The sequence below is a fragment of the Conger conger genome, chromosome 11 (assembly GCF_963514075.1).
Source record: "Conger conger chromosome 11, fConCon1.1, whole genome shotgun sequence".
Taxonomy (NCBI): domain Eukaryota; kingdom Metazoa; phylum Chordata; class Actinopteri; order Anguilliformes; family Congridae; genus Conger; species Conger conger.
Genome location: NC_083770.1, coordinates 32,200,003 through 32,218,878, shown reverse-complemented (window position 1 = coordinate 32,218,878; position 18,876 = coordinate 32,200,003). Strand labels below are relative to the sequence as shown.

Genomic DNA, 18,876 nt, shown 5'->3' with positions numbered 1-18,876 from the left:
TTTAAATGTATTTTTGCTCATGCTGAGTCTGTTTCGTAAAGACATAAAATACATATATAAAATATTTCCTTTTCATTTTCCCAAGAAAATATTGCTTATGATTTCTGACATGTGCATACTTTTTGGTGTAGAAAAATCCATGGATGAAAACCATTCAATTAATGATTTAACAAGGGTCCTGTTCCGCAAAACTGGATTGGAGCTGCAAAACTACACTGAACTACACTCATGTTCCAAATCTGGAAATAGATCTTCCGGTTTTTACTTTGTGCATTTATCCAGCTACCTAAGTAAGTCTGCTTTCTGGAACAGAGCACTGGTAAGTTGCTGCAAGCAGCCTCTCAGATATATTGGCAAAGGCATGGGGATTCACATATACAGTGGGATCCATAATTATTGGCACCATTGATAAATATGCACAAAAGGTACTATAAAAAATACAGTTATTCACATATGCTTTATTTTCTAACATTTTTAAACATAACGCGTGCTTTATTATTGATTCAATGAAATCAACAATAGTCTTACATTTTTCAAATAAAAAATATATTCCACCAAAAAGGCAGGCAATTTCAAAATGATTGAAATCCCCCCTCTCCAGTTCAGACCACAGGTTTCTGGAGACTGAGATGGCCATTGCAGAACATGGATGTTGTTTCACTTCACAATTTTTGCAGAAGATTAGACTTTGAAAGGGATTTTGCATGCTTGTTACCTCATTTCTATACTCCAGTGAAACAGGAAGTGATGGAATGATACATTATAGTTCCTTTTGACTGAGATTAACTAAATTAAGTGAAATTTAATCCAATAAACCACAAAAGTAAAAGCATTTTTCTTCTTCTTCCTATATGTTACGTTCCACCAAGGTTGTTTCCCAATCGGAATATTTTTGTTGCAACACGGAGTTCCTGCTCTTTTGATGAGGAAGTCAACATGTCGAGTTCGTACAAAAACAGGTGAGGGAAAAAAAACATAGTAAATGTCTTTTGAGCCTTTATCTGGCTGTGACCATATTGGTGCATACGCAAAGTGTTAATTGGGACAACGGAGGCACATTTCCCCGTGGTTTTCTAGTATTCTATAACGTTTAACGTTGTCTATATCTGAGTAGCTGCTGTTTCAATGAATGCTACGCACGTTAGCTGACAATGTATTTAGCTAGCGTAGCATATAGGCAGTGCTAGCTAGCTCTAATTCATTTTTTTTGGCTGACTATGTTGGTGAAACCTATTGTCAGTCCGTTGGTGCTGATGATTGATTGATTGAAGTATCCAAGGTCGTATGCGTTATTGTTAATTTTCTCTTGTCATATATTAGTTAAACCTCATTTGCTAGCTAACTTGCTGTAATTATGTCTTCTAACGGTACACGAGCGCTGGCTGGCTAGCTAGCTTTTATTTGCCTTGTCAACGGTAGCTCGTTTATCAGATTTTTCAAATTGTTTTGAACTTTTAATTATAGCATTCAAAGCCTGTATCCTAGAATGAGATTTTTGATACCTTGTCAGACTTCTAGCTTGTTATAACAGCTGTCAAGAGGGGACCTGCCTTTAGAATTCGTGCGAATCGGGTCGCAGGAATTGTAGAGTAACGTTACTAACGTTAGTCATAATGCAAACCTGACTCTGCTCATAGGGATTATTTCGTGGGAACTCGCGGCTAGGCTAGCTTGCTTGAAACTGAGTACGTTTCATGTCAGCAGGTAAATCAGCTGCACACCTAGCTAGTTTACATATTGTTTACGGTAAGAGATAATTAACCGACGGCATTCCCACATAAACTTTCCTTACGGTTTTACTAATTGGCGTAACTGGAAAGCCATAGATTTTAACTTGCAGTAGTTTTACCACTGCTGGTTAGCTCATTGTTGCCGGGGTGGGCAGTGTTTGCAGACTTAATTTAATTAAGCATGGTCAGCTATCTATCTGCATTCCCTCCTTATCAAATTATTGAAACTATCTTTCAAAGCAATATATATTCAAATATTGCTGTATTCTTTTCGTGGTTTTTAAACGTCTGTATTCTGTTGGAACTGTTCCAAAGAAGGCACATGACATTTAATGGCTTTCAGAGTGACCCTGGAAAGGGAAACTGAAGCGAAATGGCCCCCCTCTGTTTGCTGCAAGTTCGGGAAAAGTCCACAACTTAGCTTGTATAACTTACGACCCATCAAAGCAACCAATTAACTGTGGTAACCATTTTTAAGTATTTTACCATAGACAGTATTCTTAAGGTCAATGTCCACACTTTGTGTGTATAACTTTTGATAAAATACACATTAACCTAGCTGCATGGTTTCCTGAATTCAAGGAAGCCAAATTTGCTGATCCTTTGCAGTTCTGAAAAGTGGTGGAATAGGAAGCAGCATGTGTATAGTCAGGCGAGGGGGATAAGGTAGTTGTTTTTGGATGTATCCAGGCACTGTTCAGGGCAGACAATAACTGAACCTTGTGTGCGCTGTCAGACAGAGTTCATTATCAATTATCACATGACTGCGAAAGTATGTATTTCAAAGGAGTGAAGTTTACCAGGCATACAGTTATACAGGCTGTATATAGAATCATTCAAAAGCACAATCATGCTCAGAAATTCTCTGGAGTCTTATAGACATTCATATAATCATCTGATATAGATCAAATTTGTATAAATCATATATTTTTCCCTCACCCAAAACATTTTTCCCTCATCCAATGCATAATTGGTCATAAGTCACACTGTGTAACATCTTTTTGTGCATGAATGGCCATTCGAACTATATATGTCAAGAGACAGGGCCACACACAAGGAGGTATGGTGTGAACAGCTTGACCAAAAATAAGTAAATAAAGACTTTTTTGCAATACACTAAATACGTTTGGGGTTGAGATAAAAAGATGAACACGAGACAAGAGTTCAGAATTTCTGCTTTTATTTCCTGGAATTCACACCTAGATGTTTTAAACTACTTAGGACATAGCACCTTTGGTTTCAGACCACCCAATTTTTAGGTGAATAAAAGTATTGGAACAGAGAGTATTTAAGTAAATAACACTTAATATTTGGTAGCATTTCCCTCGCTTGCAATTTTTTCCCTTCAATCTCCTCTTCACTTCGTCGCGCTGGATAAGAGCGTGTGCTAAATGCTTTGTAATGTAATGTAAAAAAGAAAAGAAAAAGGAATGCTCAATTCCACTTTTTTTCCCTAATGAAGTCTGTTGTGTTGTTGGCAATGTGTTTTGGGTCATTGTCTTGCTGCATGATTAAGTTCCTCCCAATTAGTTTGGACACATTTCTCCGTAAGTTGGGAAACAGAATGTTTTTGTAGACTTCTGAATTCATCCTGCTGCTACCATCAGGAATTGCATCACCAATAAAGATTAGTGAGTCCACTCCAGAAGCAGCCATGCTAGCCCAAGCCATGATACTTCCACCGTGCTTCACAGATGAGCTTGTATGTTTTGGATCATGAGCAAATCGCTTCTCTCTTTACACTTTGGCCTTTCCATCACTTTGGTAGAGGTTAATCTTGGTCTCATCAGTCCAGAACTTTGTTCAAGAACTTTTGGGGCTCATCTCTGTACTTCTTTGCAAATTGTAATCTCACCTTCCGATTCTTACTACTGCTGAGTGTTCTGCATCTTGTGGTATAGCCTCTACATTGCTGCTCTGTAAGTCTTCTTCGAAAAGGTTGACTGAGATACCTTCATCCTGCCCATTGTTTGTGATGTCACTGACTGATGATTTGGGGGGTTTTCTTCTCAGCTCTCACAATGTTTCTGTTATTAACCGCTGTTGTTTTCCTTGGTTGACCTGTTGGATGTCTGTTGCTCAGTACGCCAGTGGTTTCTTTCTTTTTCAGGTCATTCCAAGTTGCTGTACAAGCTATCCCCAGTGCTTGTGCTATGGCTTTGATTGATTTCCCCTCTTTTCTAAGCATCAAAATGGCCTTTTCCCTCAAAGGCAGTTCTGTGGTCTTCATGTTGGTTTATCTTTTTCACCAATGCAGTCTTCACAAGGCTAAAACCAACAGTACACATTCAGTATAACAGGGCACATCATCTCATATACGTCTTCTGACCTTAAACTCTTTTGTCTTCAGTGTATAGCAAAAACAAAGAAATTTACCTTGCTGTTCCAATACTTTTTGAGGCAACTGTATGTGGCAGTTTGCTATGTAAATTTGTAAAACTCAATGCAGAACTTCTAAGCTCTGCTTGTCATGGAATGGTAGAATCCAGCTTTTGCAGAGAACATCCACACTCGTTTTATTAATGTCAGCATGCTGACACAATCTGAATGGGGTCAAGCTGGAATGTGACCCAACATTCACTGCATTCATTTTATTTATTTATTTTTTGCTTTCTCCAGCCCATGACACTTGAGCACCCTTGAGTATTTTAATCAATACACAATGCCCTTTGTCACTGTGACACAAATTCACAGGAAGAATTGAACGTGCATTGTGAAATGATCATAAATAAGAACAGCTGCATGAATTTGTCTGTTGAATACTGCTTTGTTGGTTTCAAATTGCACTGTCCCAAGTGCTAGCGATACTCTGTATAAGCAGGAGGGGTATTTCACAAAGCTGCCTTACTGAGTAAGCCGTTCTTCTGCACTGAGTAAAACCTGGAACAGCTATTTCTACTTTAGTCCATGTTCCATATTTAAGGGCGGTCCAGGTTTTTACTCAGTGCGGAAGTCAAGCTTATTGTGTTAGCCAGCTTTGTGAAATTCCCTGAGTTGTATAGAGGTTGCTGCTTTTTTACTGTAATACATTTTAGTCATCTCATTTTCTCCATTTGTCTAGGATTCAGGAATTTAACGTGGCCTTAAAAGAGGAGAAGATCAACCTACAGGCACTTCGTGAACTTTGCTTTAGTGGTAAGCAGTGTACTGGATTGAAAAGATGATTTTACATACCCTAATTTTCATGATTGACTTGAATAGGTTTGGTTTGTTGATTTGCTGTTATTTATCTTGTATAAGAATATTTTTTTCTGTTAAAGAATAATGTATTTACCTTTGAAACAGGAATCCCCTTTGAAGGAGGAATTCGAGCCTTGTGCTGGAAGGTAAGGCCACTTACTTTACTTTTCCCACAAGTCCTCCTCCATTTTATACCATCTTTCTGTATGGTACCAATCATTACCAATACTCACCCCACCGAGTGTATAGCAAAAGGGGTACGGTATGCAATGCCACTGTCGGCACCAAGTGTTGTGATTACAGCTGAAAACCATTTCCCAGAGACTTTTTTGTTTCAGGTTGTGTTTGTCAAATGTCATTTTCAGTCTATGCTCCAAAGACATCTTAACAGTTCTCTGAATGTATCTGTCAAGGCTTAATTAATTAACTGCATGACATTTGAAACAGATCTATTTTTAACATTCAACGTTAATCATTTGATACTAGAACTCTGGAACCAGTACAATGAAAAATATTTTTCATTTATTCAGCTGGATATTTCTTAAGTAGTTTACATTGCTCAAGAATCTTGCTACAGGGTACACCAGCAGCGTCTGCTTCAGGGTTGAAACCCATGGCCTCTTGTATTACTTATCCTTATTACCTAACAGCTATTCCTATCTGCTTTCAGATTCTGTTAAACTATCTGCCTCCGGAGCAGACATTATGGGACTCCTTCTTGATGAAACAGAGGTAAGCCTTTCCAAAATGGGATTTCTTTGACCCTGGCCTTCACAGCCTCATTGGTGCCCTGTTTATTGCTCAGTGTGAGCTTCTGGAGCAGATTCACTTTTTTAGTTATTGTTTTTGTGACGAGTTTGCATGTTGCTTCTTTTTTTGGAAGTTGCCATTGGTGTACATTTCTTTTTACTGCAACATTTTGATTATTGTTGATAATAGTTTTTATTGCACCATCAGTTGTCAATTTGTGCAGCAGAACAGTTTTAGCTCAAACTTCCTAATGCCTTGAAAACTTATGCAGTTCCATGGAACTCTTAAGTACACATCCACATCCTGAGTTTATTCACTCATACGACTGGCTGAACTGGTTTGGTTTCTTCCCTACATGAGAAAATGATAAGAAACAATATCCTCCCTCTCCCCCAGTCATTTCGGTTTGGGAGGAACTTCTCTAGGGATTGGGTCTAGAATTGGAGTTGGCTCTATATGGGGCAATATTTTCTCATCCTATGTAAAAAGTTTAATGTGTAAAATAAATAAATAAAATGAAGACGGCTTCATCCCGTTGCACCGGCTTCAGATTAAACAAGGCGTGTAGCAGATGTACTCTGGGAGCTATAGTGAGTGCCCAGCTGGGAATTCACTATGGAAATACACAATAACAATCCTAGCAGACCTCTGAATGTGGATTTACTGCAGTGTCCTGCCTACTTCTTTTTGTGGACGACTCGCATGTAAGTCTTAATACAGTCCAAGTAAGAAATCCCTAATCAAATGCTGATTTGAGGCTGGGATTCATTTGAAACAAACGTTATTCTCTGAGGTGGAGCATAATGAACTGTATTGTGCATCAGTCCATGGAACTTCTTGGCCAAAGAAGTGATTTTATGTGAGTCACCAATGGCTCCCTTCCCATTACACCCTATCCAGGGCAGGTGTTGGCCTTCATTCATTCTCTTTTAATAAGTTCATTTGGTGATTGCAGAGTGCCGCTGGTTGTTCTGAACTTTATTCATGTTTTTCCCTTGTTCTCCATGAATTAAATGTGCATGTCTGCCAAAGGCCTTTGAACTTTATGTGCCAGACTTTTAATCACATTTGTCAGGGGTAGTGTTCTGGTTTAAACCTGCCTGGATCATTCAATGGAAATCACATGCCATTTTAATAGGGAGCCAAGCAATGTCACTGAAGTCATTACAGATGAACAAATCTAAGAATTATTACAGCATCAGCACAGACCCCTGTGACTTGAGTAAGATGACAGGAACTAATTATGAAATTCTCTCTCAGCCATGGTCAGTTTTTCATTTAGTCAGCTGTCTGTGGGGGGAATAAAGAAAACTGGAGGAAAGACTTTTGAAGCAGGCTGATTTGATCCTGTTTAATTGTCTCCGTTTTCCACAGGGAGCTGTACACTCAGTTTCTGAGGGAGATGATTATTCAGCCTGGCATTGCCAAGGCAAACCTCGGTCTCTCACGGGAGGATGTCACCCTGGAGGACCATGTGAGTTCCTCATCATCTCTGGCTCCAGCAGCCACTTTCCATATTCATAGAGAGACTGCTCTTCCCTTTTTTGTTTTTATTTGTCATTCAGTCATAGGTAATCCCTGCCTCCCTCCTCCCTCTGCGTCTCTATCTTTTCATTCCTGTCTGCTCTGAATTTCAAAACCATTCACTTATAGTGCCCGTGAAGGTAAATCTGTGAATGGCTTCATACTGCATTATATGGGGTTGTTGTGGTATGTATTAAGCATCAGCAAACTTAGAGAAAGCAAAGGTATTGCAATATGGACAGTCTAAACATTTCCCTCTATTCCTATATGGGATTAAATGTGTGTTTTTATAGTTATTTACATTATGTTGAATAGATATTTGGTGAATGTGTAGTGCATACACCCCTCTGTGATAATGTATGATTATTTATAAATTTGCCAGGCACTTTACAGTCACTTTAAGTTTTGCAGGATGCCTTTCACTTAAATGGTACAAACTATGCAAAGTATTGTTGCCACAAAGAACAGTCATGCAATATGAAATGTGTTTTAAGTATTGGCCAGTATTGTATTTATATGGTGTTAGGGGGAAAAGGAAGTAAAATGAATGATTTCTCCATGTGCAGCCTCTGAATCCAAACCCTGAGAGTCGGTGGAATAACTACTTCAAGGACAATGAGGTGTTGCTGCAGATCGATAAAGATGTCAGGTGGGATGACAGGATACTGTATATCCTTCACAAAGAATTAACAGAAAAACGAATTATTTGCTGAGCGGTTTAGTGAAGCAAGTGATCACTTTATTAGGTAGACCTGTGCACCTGCTTGTTAATGCAAATATTTGATCAGCCAATCATGTGGCAGCAACTAGATGCATAAGAGCATGCAGACGTGGTAAAGAGGTTCAGCTGTTTTTCAGACCAAATGTCGGAATGGGGGAAGAAATGTGATCCAGGTAACTTTGACCTTGGATTGATTGTTTGTGCCAGACTAGGTGGTTTCAGTATCTCAGAAACAGCTGATCTCCTGGGATTTTTATGCACATCAGTCTCTAGAGTTTGCATGTTGTGCTCACTGAACTATGCTCTGCGTGTTATGCTCTTATGTCCAATGATGTCCCCCGTTCCTCCCTGTGCAGACGCCTGTACCCCGACATGGCCTTCTTCCAGAGGCCCACAGAGTATCCCTGCCTGCTCATTCTGGACCCCCAGAATGAGTACGAGACGCTCCGGCGGCGTGTGGAGCAGACCACCCTGAAAGCTCAGACCGTCGACCGCAACCGCAGCGGAGTGACCAATGTGAGCTCTTCAGAGACCATGTGTCTGTTGGCAGATTCAGGCCATGCTAGACAGTTGGCACCCAGGGATAGTAGGGATTCAGTCAGTGGTTAAAGAACCACGCTGTAGTGCCCGGGTGAGCCCGTCAATCTCTGATCGAATCAGGACTGCACCAATGTGAACTGCGGCTGGTAGCCCCATAGGGTGTTGCTATCTAGTGACCCCTGCTGTTTGATGGGCTGCCCATGGATGCATGTACAGGGCCACTTTTAGCGAGTTTAGCTATAGGCTGCAGTGTGTAAAGCAGCTGGTGACACCATGTGTTTGGAGGAGAACTGTGGCTGCTCACTCCCCCAGAATCGGCAGTGGGGTTCGCTGATGAACACGCTGCGGCTGCAGATAATTGGACATTAAAAATGATGGTAGGAGTTGGATATATACTTTCCCATGTTGGGTGTGAAATCTATAAAAATAAGAAAGAGGAAATCAAATAAAATCAGGATGATGAAAACTTGTAATTTGGTATCGTCTGCAGTACTGTCAACATGAATTGTGCTGTGATGTTCAGTATTATGAACTCTGATAAGTTTCTCCCCTGATCAGTGCTCTGAAGCTTGGACCACTGTGAGTAAAATTGGGTTGGTGTGTGGCTTAGTGTAAAAGACTGTTCTGTGTGTTTCAACTTTCTTGAAATAGCTGGAAAACGCAGCCTTTGACGCATGCTTTCACGTGTGTTTTTCTTTGTGTGTGTGTGTGTGTGTGTGTGTGTGTGTGCTTACCTGATTTTCTCTGGTCCTGTAAATATTCTGGTACCTTTTACAAGTAGCCAGTGGACTGTTGAACAAAAGGAGTTATTTCCTCTTAAATGGAACAACAGTACTGTTTGACATGGGCTTTTATTTATTGTAATTGTAAACCTTTGATATTCTGAGCCTTTGTTGCGTTGTTGTGTTCTGACAGATCCGTGTATGATCTCTGTTCAACCTCAGGTCAGCTCCCCGGGGAAGGCCCAGAACCTGTACCCGTCTAATGAGTATGAAGTGCTTCCCAATGGCTGCGAAGCACACTGGGAAGTGGTGGAGCGAATCCTCTTCATCTACGCCAAGCTGAATCCAGGCATCGCCTACGTGCAGGGCATGAACGAAATCGTGGGGCCCATCTACTACACCTTCGCCACAGATCCCAACTGTCAGTGGAAAGGTACAGAATATATATTCATCTATAGGGAACACACGCTATTTAGATAACAAAATGGTGGGATTTCACACCCCTCTTAATAATTGCATTATTGATGCCATTTCAATCCCAGAAACCATGAAAGACATAGCTCGGCTGGCAACTCTATTTTGAAAAATGAACTGGGCTGGGTAAAGGCTGGGGGCATGTGCATTCTCCCATAGTCCTGCACTCCTTCAAGCTCTGTCTTAATTGCTTAATGTGAGGGTCCTCGATTTAATCAAACAAGCAGATTTAAGCTCAAATTTACTCATTATTAAATTAAACCATTGAATTTGAATTCCAGATGGTGGTTAGGCACCAGGAATGTACGCAAGCTACTGTAGACAGCTAGGAGCATAATCAAATTGTAGACACATACGCTCTCGCATACAGCTACATATGTACATACAGGTACATGTAGAAGTATTAGGACAGTGATACAATTTTTGTTGTTTCAGAAATTGTGCCACTGTCTTAATACTCTTGCATTCAACTGTATATTGCTTGTTTGGTGCATTTTACATGCACTGTTGGAATGCATCTCCGACTCATCTTCAATGAAATGAGCAGTCGTGTGTGGGTGGTGAGCCCTGCAGTTCATTCACATTCCTGTCACCTCAGAATAGAGAGTCACGCTCTCACTGGTCTAATCTCGTCACGAGGACACTTTCTCCAACCCTCACTGATGTAATTTAACAGTTAAATGGGTTATCTGTAGACACTGTTCCCCCTGCAGGTAAAAGGTGGGAATGCAATACAATTACTGCTCTGAAACAAACCAGAGTGATATATCTGTAAATACAGGACAGCCTAGGGCCTGCTGTGAGCGGGTCAGGGAACTGAGTGGAAGTCACCTTTTGTTAGTAGACTAACCTGCTTATTAGACCTGTAATAGCTCAACATGGTCTATATAATGATTATTATATCCATCCATTGTTCACTGGAATTGTTTCTGTTTTTGTTTGCATGCAGTCTGATGCTCATTAGAGTAGGGAATATATTGAATAGGAAATTCAATGAAGTGACACTTCAATTTGTGTTTGTCTTTGGTCAGAACATGCTGAGGCAGACACCTTCTTCTGCTTCACCAACCTGATGTCGGAGAACAGGGACAACTTCATCAAGAGCCTGGATGATTCTCAGTGTGGGATCACCTACAAGATGGAGAGTGTCTACTCTACACTCAAAGAGAGGGATATGGAGCTCTACCTCAAACTGGTCAGCAGAACTCTGTAGAAACATAACAATTCTGTTTGGTTCTCCTACTTTTCCTTATATCTGCCTTATCCTTCAGGAGATTGTTCCTTGTATTGGACTTCAGTTTAAGCGGAAATGCAAAAAACACAAAAAAAAGTTTTTTTTAATATGTTGGTCATTACCGTTAGAATAATGCATCTGTCACATCTCTGCTGTGGGCCATATGCTGTAATACCTGATCCCACAAAAAAGAAATTGTAGGAAAATAATGTGAACTGGGTATTAGGCATTTGCGTAGACTGCATTTCCCATCCTGCCTTTCTCCGCAGCAAGAGCAGAACATCAAGCCGCAATACTTCACCTTCCGCTGGCTCACGCTCCTGCTGTCCCAGGAGTTCCTGCTGCCCGATGTCATCCGCATCTGGGACACGCTCTTCTCCGACAAGGACCGCTTCGACTTCCTCATCCTGGTGTGCTGTGCCATGCTGATGTGAGACCTTGTCCGTTTCTGTGCTTACCCATGGCCCGCTGATGTTACCTGCTTAAGTGTGTGTGAGTGTGTGTGAGTGTGTGAGTGTGTGTGAGTGTGTGTGAGTGTGTGTGAGTGTGTTCCATCATACTTGGTAGTTCAGTGTTTCTTTCTGTATACTGTTGGTTCGGATTGATTTTTGTCTGCAATTTCAGTCTGATCCGGGATCAGCTTCTGGCCGGGGACTTTACAGTGAACATGAGGTTGCTGCAGGTAATGGACTCCCCTTCAGTTTCATTTCATAAACCGCAATTACTGCCAAGCAGCTCCCCATAAACCAGAAAAAAAGCGAATGGCTGCAAAGCAATCTGTAGCAAATGCTTTCCCATGAAAGATCTAAGATAAATAAAAAGTGAATATTTGATTAGCTTTTGTTTGATCATCCATGCAACACAACCTGAGCTTAAATGGCATGATATTTAATAGGACTTCTTTCCATTATACATTGATGTGTTATTTCTGAAATCGTGAAAGTATTTAATATAATATATATGGGGTGAAATAAATATTAATGGTGAGACATTTATTGTCCGCATTGCGTACATTGTGTGCATGCAAAAAGCCAAAACCAGCCCAGTGACAATAAGAGGATCGTATTAAGATGAAAGGATAGGAAAGCAGTATTCCGTAGGCTATATGCTGGAGAGATTTTTTTTTTTTAGACTGAAAGTAATGGTGAGTGTTTCTGATTCCTCAAAAATTACCATCAATTGTTGGCTAATTTCTGCGGTCCTGGAAAGCTTTTTCTTTATTGGACAGGCGGCCAGCTCCTTCTGAACAGCAGTCTGATTGGTTATGCAGGATTGGCAGGAACTTGCTGGGCATGTGTTGTGAGTATAGGTGAGCTCATCTTGCCCCGGCCTTGTCATCTGTAGGATTACCCCATCTCTGATGTGCACACTATCCTGAGGAAGGCCAAGGAGCTGCAGGATGGAGCATAGCCCTTTGCCCTCTCCTCCTCCCCCGCGGCATTCTGGGAAATCACAACTGTCAGCATGGACAACCGCAGCAGTGACCCTGTGAGGCCGTGAGACCATACCGCACTGCTGTGCATTGTGGGAAAAACTCTGTCCACAGGTCTCCTCTCAGCGTTGTCGACCCCCACCCTCTGCAGACGGTATTCTGTTCAAGCCATTTCTTTTTGCACTGAAGACTTTGAAAACCAAAAGAGAAACACAAACATGGTAAATGCGACAGTACTACAGTAGCTACAGAAACATTCAAGTAATAAGTATAAAACACTCCATGACTAGTATTTTTAGTTAGTTTTTTTTTTTTGTGTGTGTTTCTTTGGGTGGGGTTTTTTTTTTTTTTTTTTTGTAATGCAGTATTTCTTTTGTAACAGCCTTTAATCATGAAATGAAAGAATACTGCCTTTTTATTTATACATAAAAAGAACATGTGGGCATTTGGTGGACACCAACATTGCCTCCTCCTTAATCGAGTGGCAGATGAATATTCCAGACCATTTATTGACCTTAACACATTACATTACATTATTGGCATTTGGCAGACGCTCTTATCTAGAGCGACGTACAGTTGATTAGACTAAGCAGGAGACAATCCTCCCCTGGAGCAATGCAGGGTTAGGGGCCTTGCTCAAGGGCCCAACGGCTGTGCGGATCTTATTGTGGCTACACCGGGATTAGAACCACCAACCTTGCGTGTCCCAGTCATTTAACTTAACCACTATTCTACAGGCCGCCCCTTTAGTTTAGGGACACTGTCCACTTGGGCAGTGTGTAGATTGAATACTACCAATGCTACCAGTGGGAGGGTCAAGCAGGATGTTCTGAAATCATATGCTTTACCAAGTAAAGTTATGAGTCCTCAGATATCCAGCCTGCAAACTGTCTGCCATGGTCTTCATAGGACGGGGTGGACTTTGAGGATCTTGATGGTATTGTGTAATTCCTTGTTTTGTTTTTTTTGTCTGTTTTTTAATCCGTATTGATCGGAGCATGTTGTACTGTTGTCTGAGTGTGTTTGGGGAAAGTGAATGTCCTAAGTCTTCTTTTTTATTGTCAGTGACAAAACCAAACTGGGTTTTGGGTCCGTCGTGGCTTTATAACATGTAAGCTTTGGGTGTGGCCTAATATATCCCACTGTTGTGGTCTGTTGTAATTCACTGACATGTGTACACATATGGGTACAGGTGTGACTGTTTAAGCTGAACTCAGATCTGCAGGACAGTCTGAGGGGCTACCCACAGAGCGTTTATTAAGACAAGCATTTTACTATACTCTGCCAGTCTGTCCTATTCATTCTCATGGACTTACAGAAAGGAGAGGAGTGTGCTTTTGTGTTACTGAAGTTGTACTGTCATGCAACAAGGTGAATTACACAGGACCTACTTTCTTTTGATTTGGCAGGCCTTGAGATAAGCTCTGAGATCTTGAATTTCATATTTACTTTCTTGAGTTAAAAAAAAAAAGTATCGATATAAAGCCACATTGCATGTCAACACACAGTTGTGCTTCCACCATGTTTGTTTTTTATTGTTATTTTTTAATGATCTATTTACAGAATTCCTGCCTGTTTATCAAGGGTTGATTTGTTTTGGAGCTTGAGATTTGCCACTAAGAGAAGGTGACTCATAACTTATAAATAACACTTATAAATTCTAACTTCTAACACTTAGTTAGTGTCCAGTGTCCAAGTCCAAGTCCAGTCTATTGGAGACCTAAGGGTTTTGGTGTGTATGCCACGTAGACACCAGATGATGAAGAGCTTTTTTTAATACAGTAATATGACCCTGGCATTGGCTCAAGTATAATTGCACAATATTAATGTATACCTATATTCCCCTGTTGAATCTTCAGTTACTTTTTCACTGCCCTGGGAGGGAATTGGAGTGAGGGTGGAAAACGCATTAAACTGTTAGGTAATGTCTTTCAGTACTGCGGATTATGCACCGAGTAGTTACGAAAGTTGATTGTGCTCTCTAAAATATTCTGCCTTTTTCTCTGTTTTATATCTAAGTGTTTTGCTTTTGGAGCCGTTGAATAATGAAGGAATCTTTGATTGGTGATACATGTATAAGTGGGAGTATTTGGGTTAGTGTGCCAGATTTTCTGTTTTGTAACCATGGATCTGATTACTTTGCAGAGCCTTTCACCATTTATAGTCTTAACTGATCAGTTTCTCTTTTTTGTGGTATGTTGCTAATATGGTGGTAGAAAAACCTTCCAAACTACCAAACACACAGACTTACAAAAGATGTTAATGGGCTGAAGCGTATTTCATATCAGCACATTTTTTGGCCTTTGGCCTTTTTGTTCAGTCAGCATTCTCAGCTTCTTTGTTCAGGTTAAACTTATAGACATCTTGTCCTCGGCTGCTCCTTTTGCAGTGGTCAGTTAGTCTCAGCGCAGTAGTGAGCCCCATAGCCAGCTGAGTCAGGCTGCCACCTGGGCCTGTTTCTCCCTCCATCTCTTCCACTCTCCTTTCCATGTCTTCCTCCAATATTCTCATCTTTCCCTTTTCTTCCTCCTCTGCTCCTTCCCCTCACCGGGGCTGACATCACTGGGGTACAGTGCAGACGAGGCCCCCTGATGTGGTGGCTTGCCTCAGGCAGGAACACTCCCACACAGTGCGGTCCCCTGCCTCCACGTCTTTAGCTGGCCTTGGACCCCTGCTGCTCCCCTGCACTCTCCTCCTGTCCCCAAAACATCCCCCCTCTCCATCAACACTCGTAAACCTCACCCCTAACCTGCATACCTCTACGATGTCACATAGCTGCAGTAGCTAATAGCTCCTACAACTGCCCAAGTTTGTGTCTACATTGCTAAGAGTTCCTCAGTTAAAACGGAATTGTTTGGATACTTTAAGAATGTTCTCAGCCATCCGGGTGAACAATAATGTTTTGATGTGAAAGAAAGTCCTGGTGAGGCTATATCATGTCTATATGGGAGATTAGCACAACAGCTGTATTTGATCCTGTGCAGGTTTTGCCTAATAAGACATTGTTTCTCTCTTTTAACAACCTACTGAAGCTGTATTGATCGTGCCTTGTCAAACTGCGTATCAGATGCATAGCTTGAGCACGTCTAGTTGATTTTTAAACAGCTATCTGTACTATTTGTTGTTTTTAAAACATTATTAGTTATAACATTGCATGCATCATTTTGAATTTGTTGCTTTGCACCATTGTAATAATAATGGTTCTTGTGTTTCCTGGATTGATGGCTGTCATGTCAAAACTATATACTTAACGTGGCAATTGTTTCCTTTTGTTTAGTTTTATCACAGTAAATACACCCTGAAATAAAAAAATTAGGAATAAAGGAAAAATTGCTTCAGCGTTGGTCTCCATAATCGTGTTTGTGTTGATGTGATTTATCATTATTCTAATTATGAATCCCTCAAAGCATATTCATACTTTATGCATTTCAAATACTAGAACTTTGCCTCTGAAGACCATTTCAAATGCAAGTGTGAGACGTGTACATGCACGGCCCTGTTTTCTTCACTCACCATTGTTTGTAATGATACATTCTTTTTTTTTCTTTTTTTTTAATAAAGTTTGAGGTAACCAGTGGCCTTGTATCGGTGGGAAAATGGACACGTGGGGTTGGGACGGGTAGAGTGCATTGGGTGGTATAATGACTAGGTAATACCTCTAATTAAAAACATGTGCATGTGTGTTCGTGTGTTTGTGTGCTTCATCCAAAGAAGCCTGTTCAGAAGAATAAAGAAAAATTGTAGTCCACCCCAACAAGTGCTGCCAGGAATGTTTTGGACATTTCAGAATGTATTGCATTGTGGTCACTTTTCTTATGAAAGACGTGCTAAGATAAGGAGCTACGGGCAAGGTCACTCAAAGCTAACTGCTGGGGACAGGGTTCCTGGCTTAACACTAATAACACAGAGTACATGCACTGTGGAGTCACACTGCTGATGTTCCCATTTATTGATTGATTCGTTCTCACTGATGAGAACACTGTCTTTGCTTGGCAACTTCCTCTCCCATTCTGGCTGCACTCAGTCACTTCTTAAGTGCTGTTAATGATGTTATATGTGTATGCTCTAGATAATAATGCATTGATATCTGATGATCTCGTCTATTCATCCAAGTTGCACGGAGGTGTCAGGCGTCGTGTTATATGTGGTAAAGCAGAAGGATTTTGTATTACCTGGACCCTGTGTGATCAACATAGAATAGACTGGTCATTTTGGTGGTGGTGACTCCTTGTGTTGGGAGTGGTTGGAGGGTTTTAAATCTCAAAGGTTTTAATGCAGGTGGTTTTCCACATACTGTCCAAAAAAAAAGAAAGAATTGGTTGAATCTGGATGTACAGGTAAAATTGTGAATCTAATTTCAATAATAAATCATAAAGGAGGAGTGTGTTTTTGTGAATGCTAGAAAGCACCTAAGCAAAAGTACCTGAACTATGTAAAATGTATCAACAGTGTCAACATATTTTTTCTAACACATACTGTGCTCTTATGGAATCCTTTTTTAAAAAGTATCCTATTCTTTTTGGAGTTTGTCTGTGTGCGTGCGTGTGCGTCTGTACATGTGCATTCATTTGTATGAATGAGTGTGCCCATGTACACAATCCTAGTTTCTGTTTTTGCATGTGTATACAGTTTTAGTTAGGTAGCTGCTCTTTAGTATCATATAAAATGTTTTTACAGTGTTTGCAATTACTTAATAAATGTCCTGAAAATATTCAAATGTTTTGTGTATTTTTTTGCTGATAACACAGTAGTGACAAAATGCTAATGAGCATAATTTGTTGAATGGAATGCTTTAAATGTATACTATGCAGGATTTTTACCTTAAAAATATAGAATAACCATATTAAAGCATATCTATGATGCACTGGCAATCTCTGTCTTTATGCACCTTTGCCTGTGCTTCATTACCTATGTTTGTTATTCTGAAATGTGTTTGGGACGTTTCTGGGTGTGGTGATTTTTGTGGAGGGATGTGTGTGGCTACATAGGGACGGGATGAGGGTCCAGGTGCGTACATAGGGATGAGGGTCCAGGTGCGTACATAGCTAGCTAGCGACTGCACTGACGGAGGTAAAGCAAGAGTACAGCCAAGTCAAACAACAAGGGGGCTCGTTCAAAAACCACTCAACCTTGGAATAGCTTTTTCTCGCTGGTGACGGCTATAAAATAAAAAAAAGATAAAAATGGTAAATTTGAAATATAAAAGCATAGGTGAGTGGGCAGGGTTGGGGATGGACGGGGTTACTTATTTCATTATAAATCCAGGACCACATTGAGGCAAAAAATCCTGCATATGCCTTTAACTTAAATTCCATGCTACATGAGCACATTGTTTTGGGTGATACATTAAGGAAACATTGATGCAAATTTTGGTCATAGTTCAGTCTGAATTTCCCAGAATAAGACAGTTTCCTGATGAAAATGTACTTTGGGAACCAGCTCTAATTCTAGCTGCAAAGGGCCTTGGATACTCCAAAAAAGCAGATATGACCCTGACCTCAGTTCTTTTAATGTACTGTAGCAGTCTAAATTGTAGCATGGATAATGGTCTCAGAAAACTAAATAAAAAACACAAACAGTTTGTTGAGAGGCTCTTATTCATGGTATGAATAATCTGATCTCAAACTCATGCTTTTACATTTGCGCTGTGCCAATGACCGTTAAGGAAGTCATTATGAGGCTGAGAAATAAGAAAAAAAAACAACAACAAAAAAACAAACAATAGGCATACCAAATGAACTATTTGGAAGATGGTTAAGAAGAAAGAGGGCATTGCTGTGTTCAGTCATTGCAAAGGGGCTGGTAGTCCAAGGAAGACCTCTACAGTTAATGATACAGTTCATCATAATGAAGAAAAAACCCCAAACAACTTTACAAATAGATGCCAACCAGGAACAAGCTGCAAAAACAGGAGGGCCAGGTTACAGCTTGCTAAGAAGTACCAATAAGAGCCTGCAGAGCACCCCCCTTCATCTGTGAAGCATGGCGGTGGTGTTATAATTTAGAGGTATGCTCAGGTACTGGCACACTTGGTTTCATTGATAATGCAACTGCTGATGGGAGCAGCATAATGAATTCTGATGAGTACCGAAGCAATCAAATACCTCCAAACACATTGGACAGTGCTTCATCCCACAGCATCCCAAATATACACCAATGCTCTTTTTCCTCTTAATGATGTTCCAACCAGTTTGTTTCACTAATTGTTTGGCCTATGTCTCTGACTCTTCAATGTTTTTGTTTCACAGTCTCAAAAACAATGTTTTTGTTTCACAGTTTCAATGGCTTCATTGGCTTTCATTGGCACAGCTCTGGTCCTCATGTTGACAAATGCCAATAGCAGACTCCAATGGCAATCAAAAGCCTAGAAGGAAGTGATTGAATCCACCAGAATCCTATTTGAGTATAACAAGCTGTGCATAGTTTAACACAACCTATCGTGTAATATTGTTGTGAAAATATGGATAGTGAAAGAACTCTGTAATTTAATTGGCTACTGTAGTTCCAAGCCTACTGACGTGCGCATTTGATTCCTTTACCAACCATAGTAAGTGCGACTGGGTTAAATG

General features: G+C 40.5%; 1 protein-coding gene across 1 annotated transcript; it reads left to right on the top strand.

Annotated features, from left to right (window-relative positions):
- The first annotated feature begins 893 nt into the window (after positions 1-893).
- On the top strand, positions 894-17,018 carry tbc1d13 (TBC1 domain family, member 13). The gene is made up of 12 exons (XM_061261628.1): positions 894-959; positions 4,792-4,865; positions 5,016-5,056; positions 5,581-5,642; positions 7,035-7,134; positions 7,751-7,833; positions 8,262-8,421; positions 9,390-9,600; positions 10,673-10,836; positions 11,145-11,305; positions 11,500-11,557; positions 12,220-17,018. Exons 1-12 carry the CDS (start codon positions 937-939, stop codon positions 12,283-12,285), a joined length of 1,203 nt encoding a protein of 400 aa, XP_061117612.1. The 5' UTR covers positions 894-936; the 3' UTR covers positions 12,286-17,018.
- Positions 17,019-18,876: the final 1,858 nt, after the last annotated feature.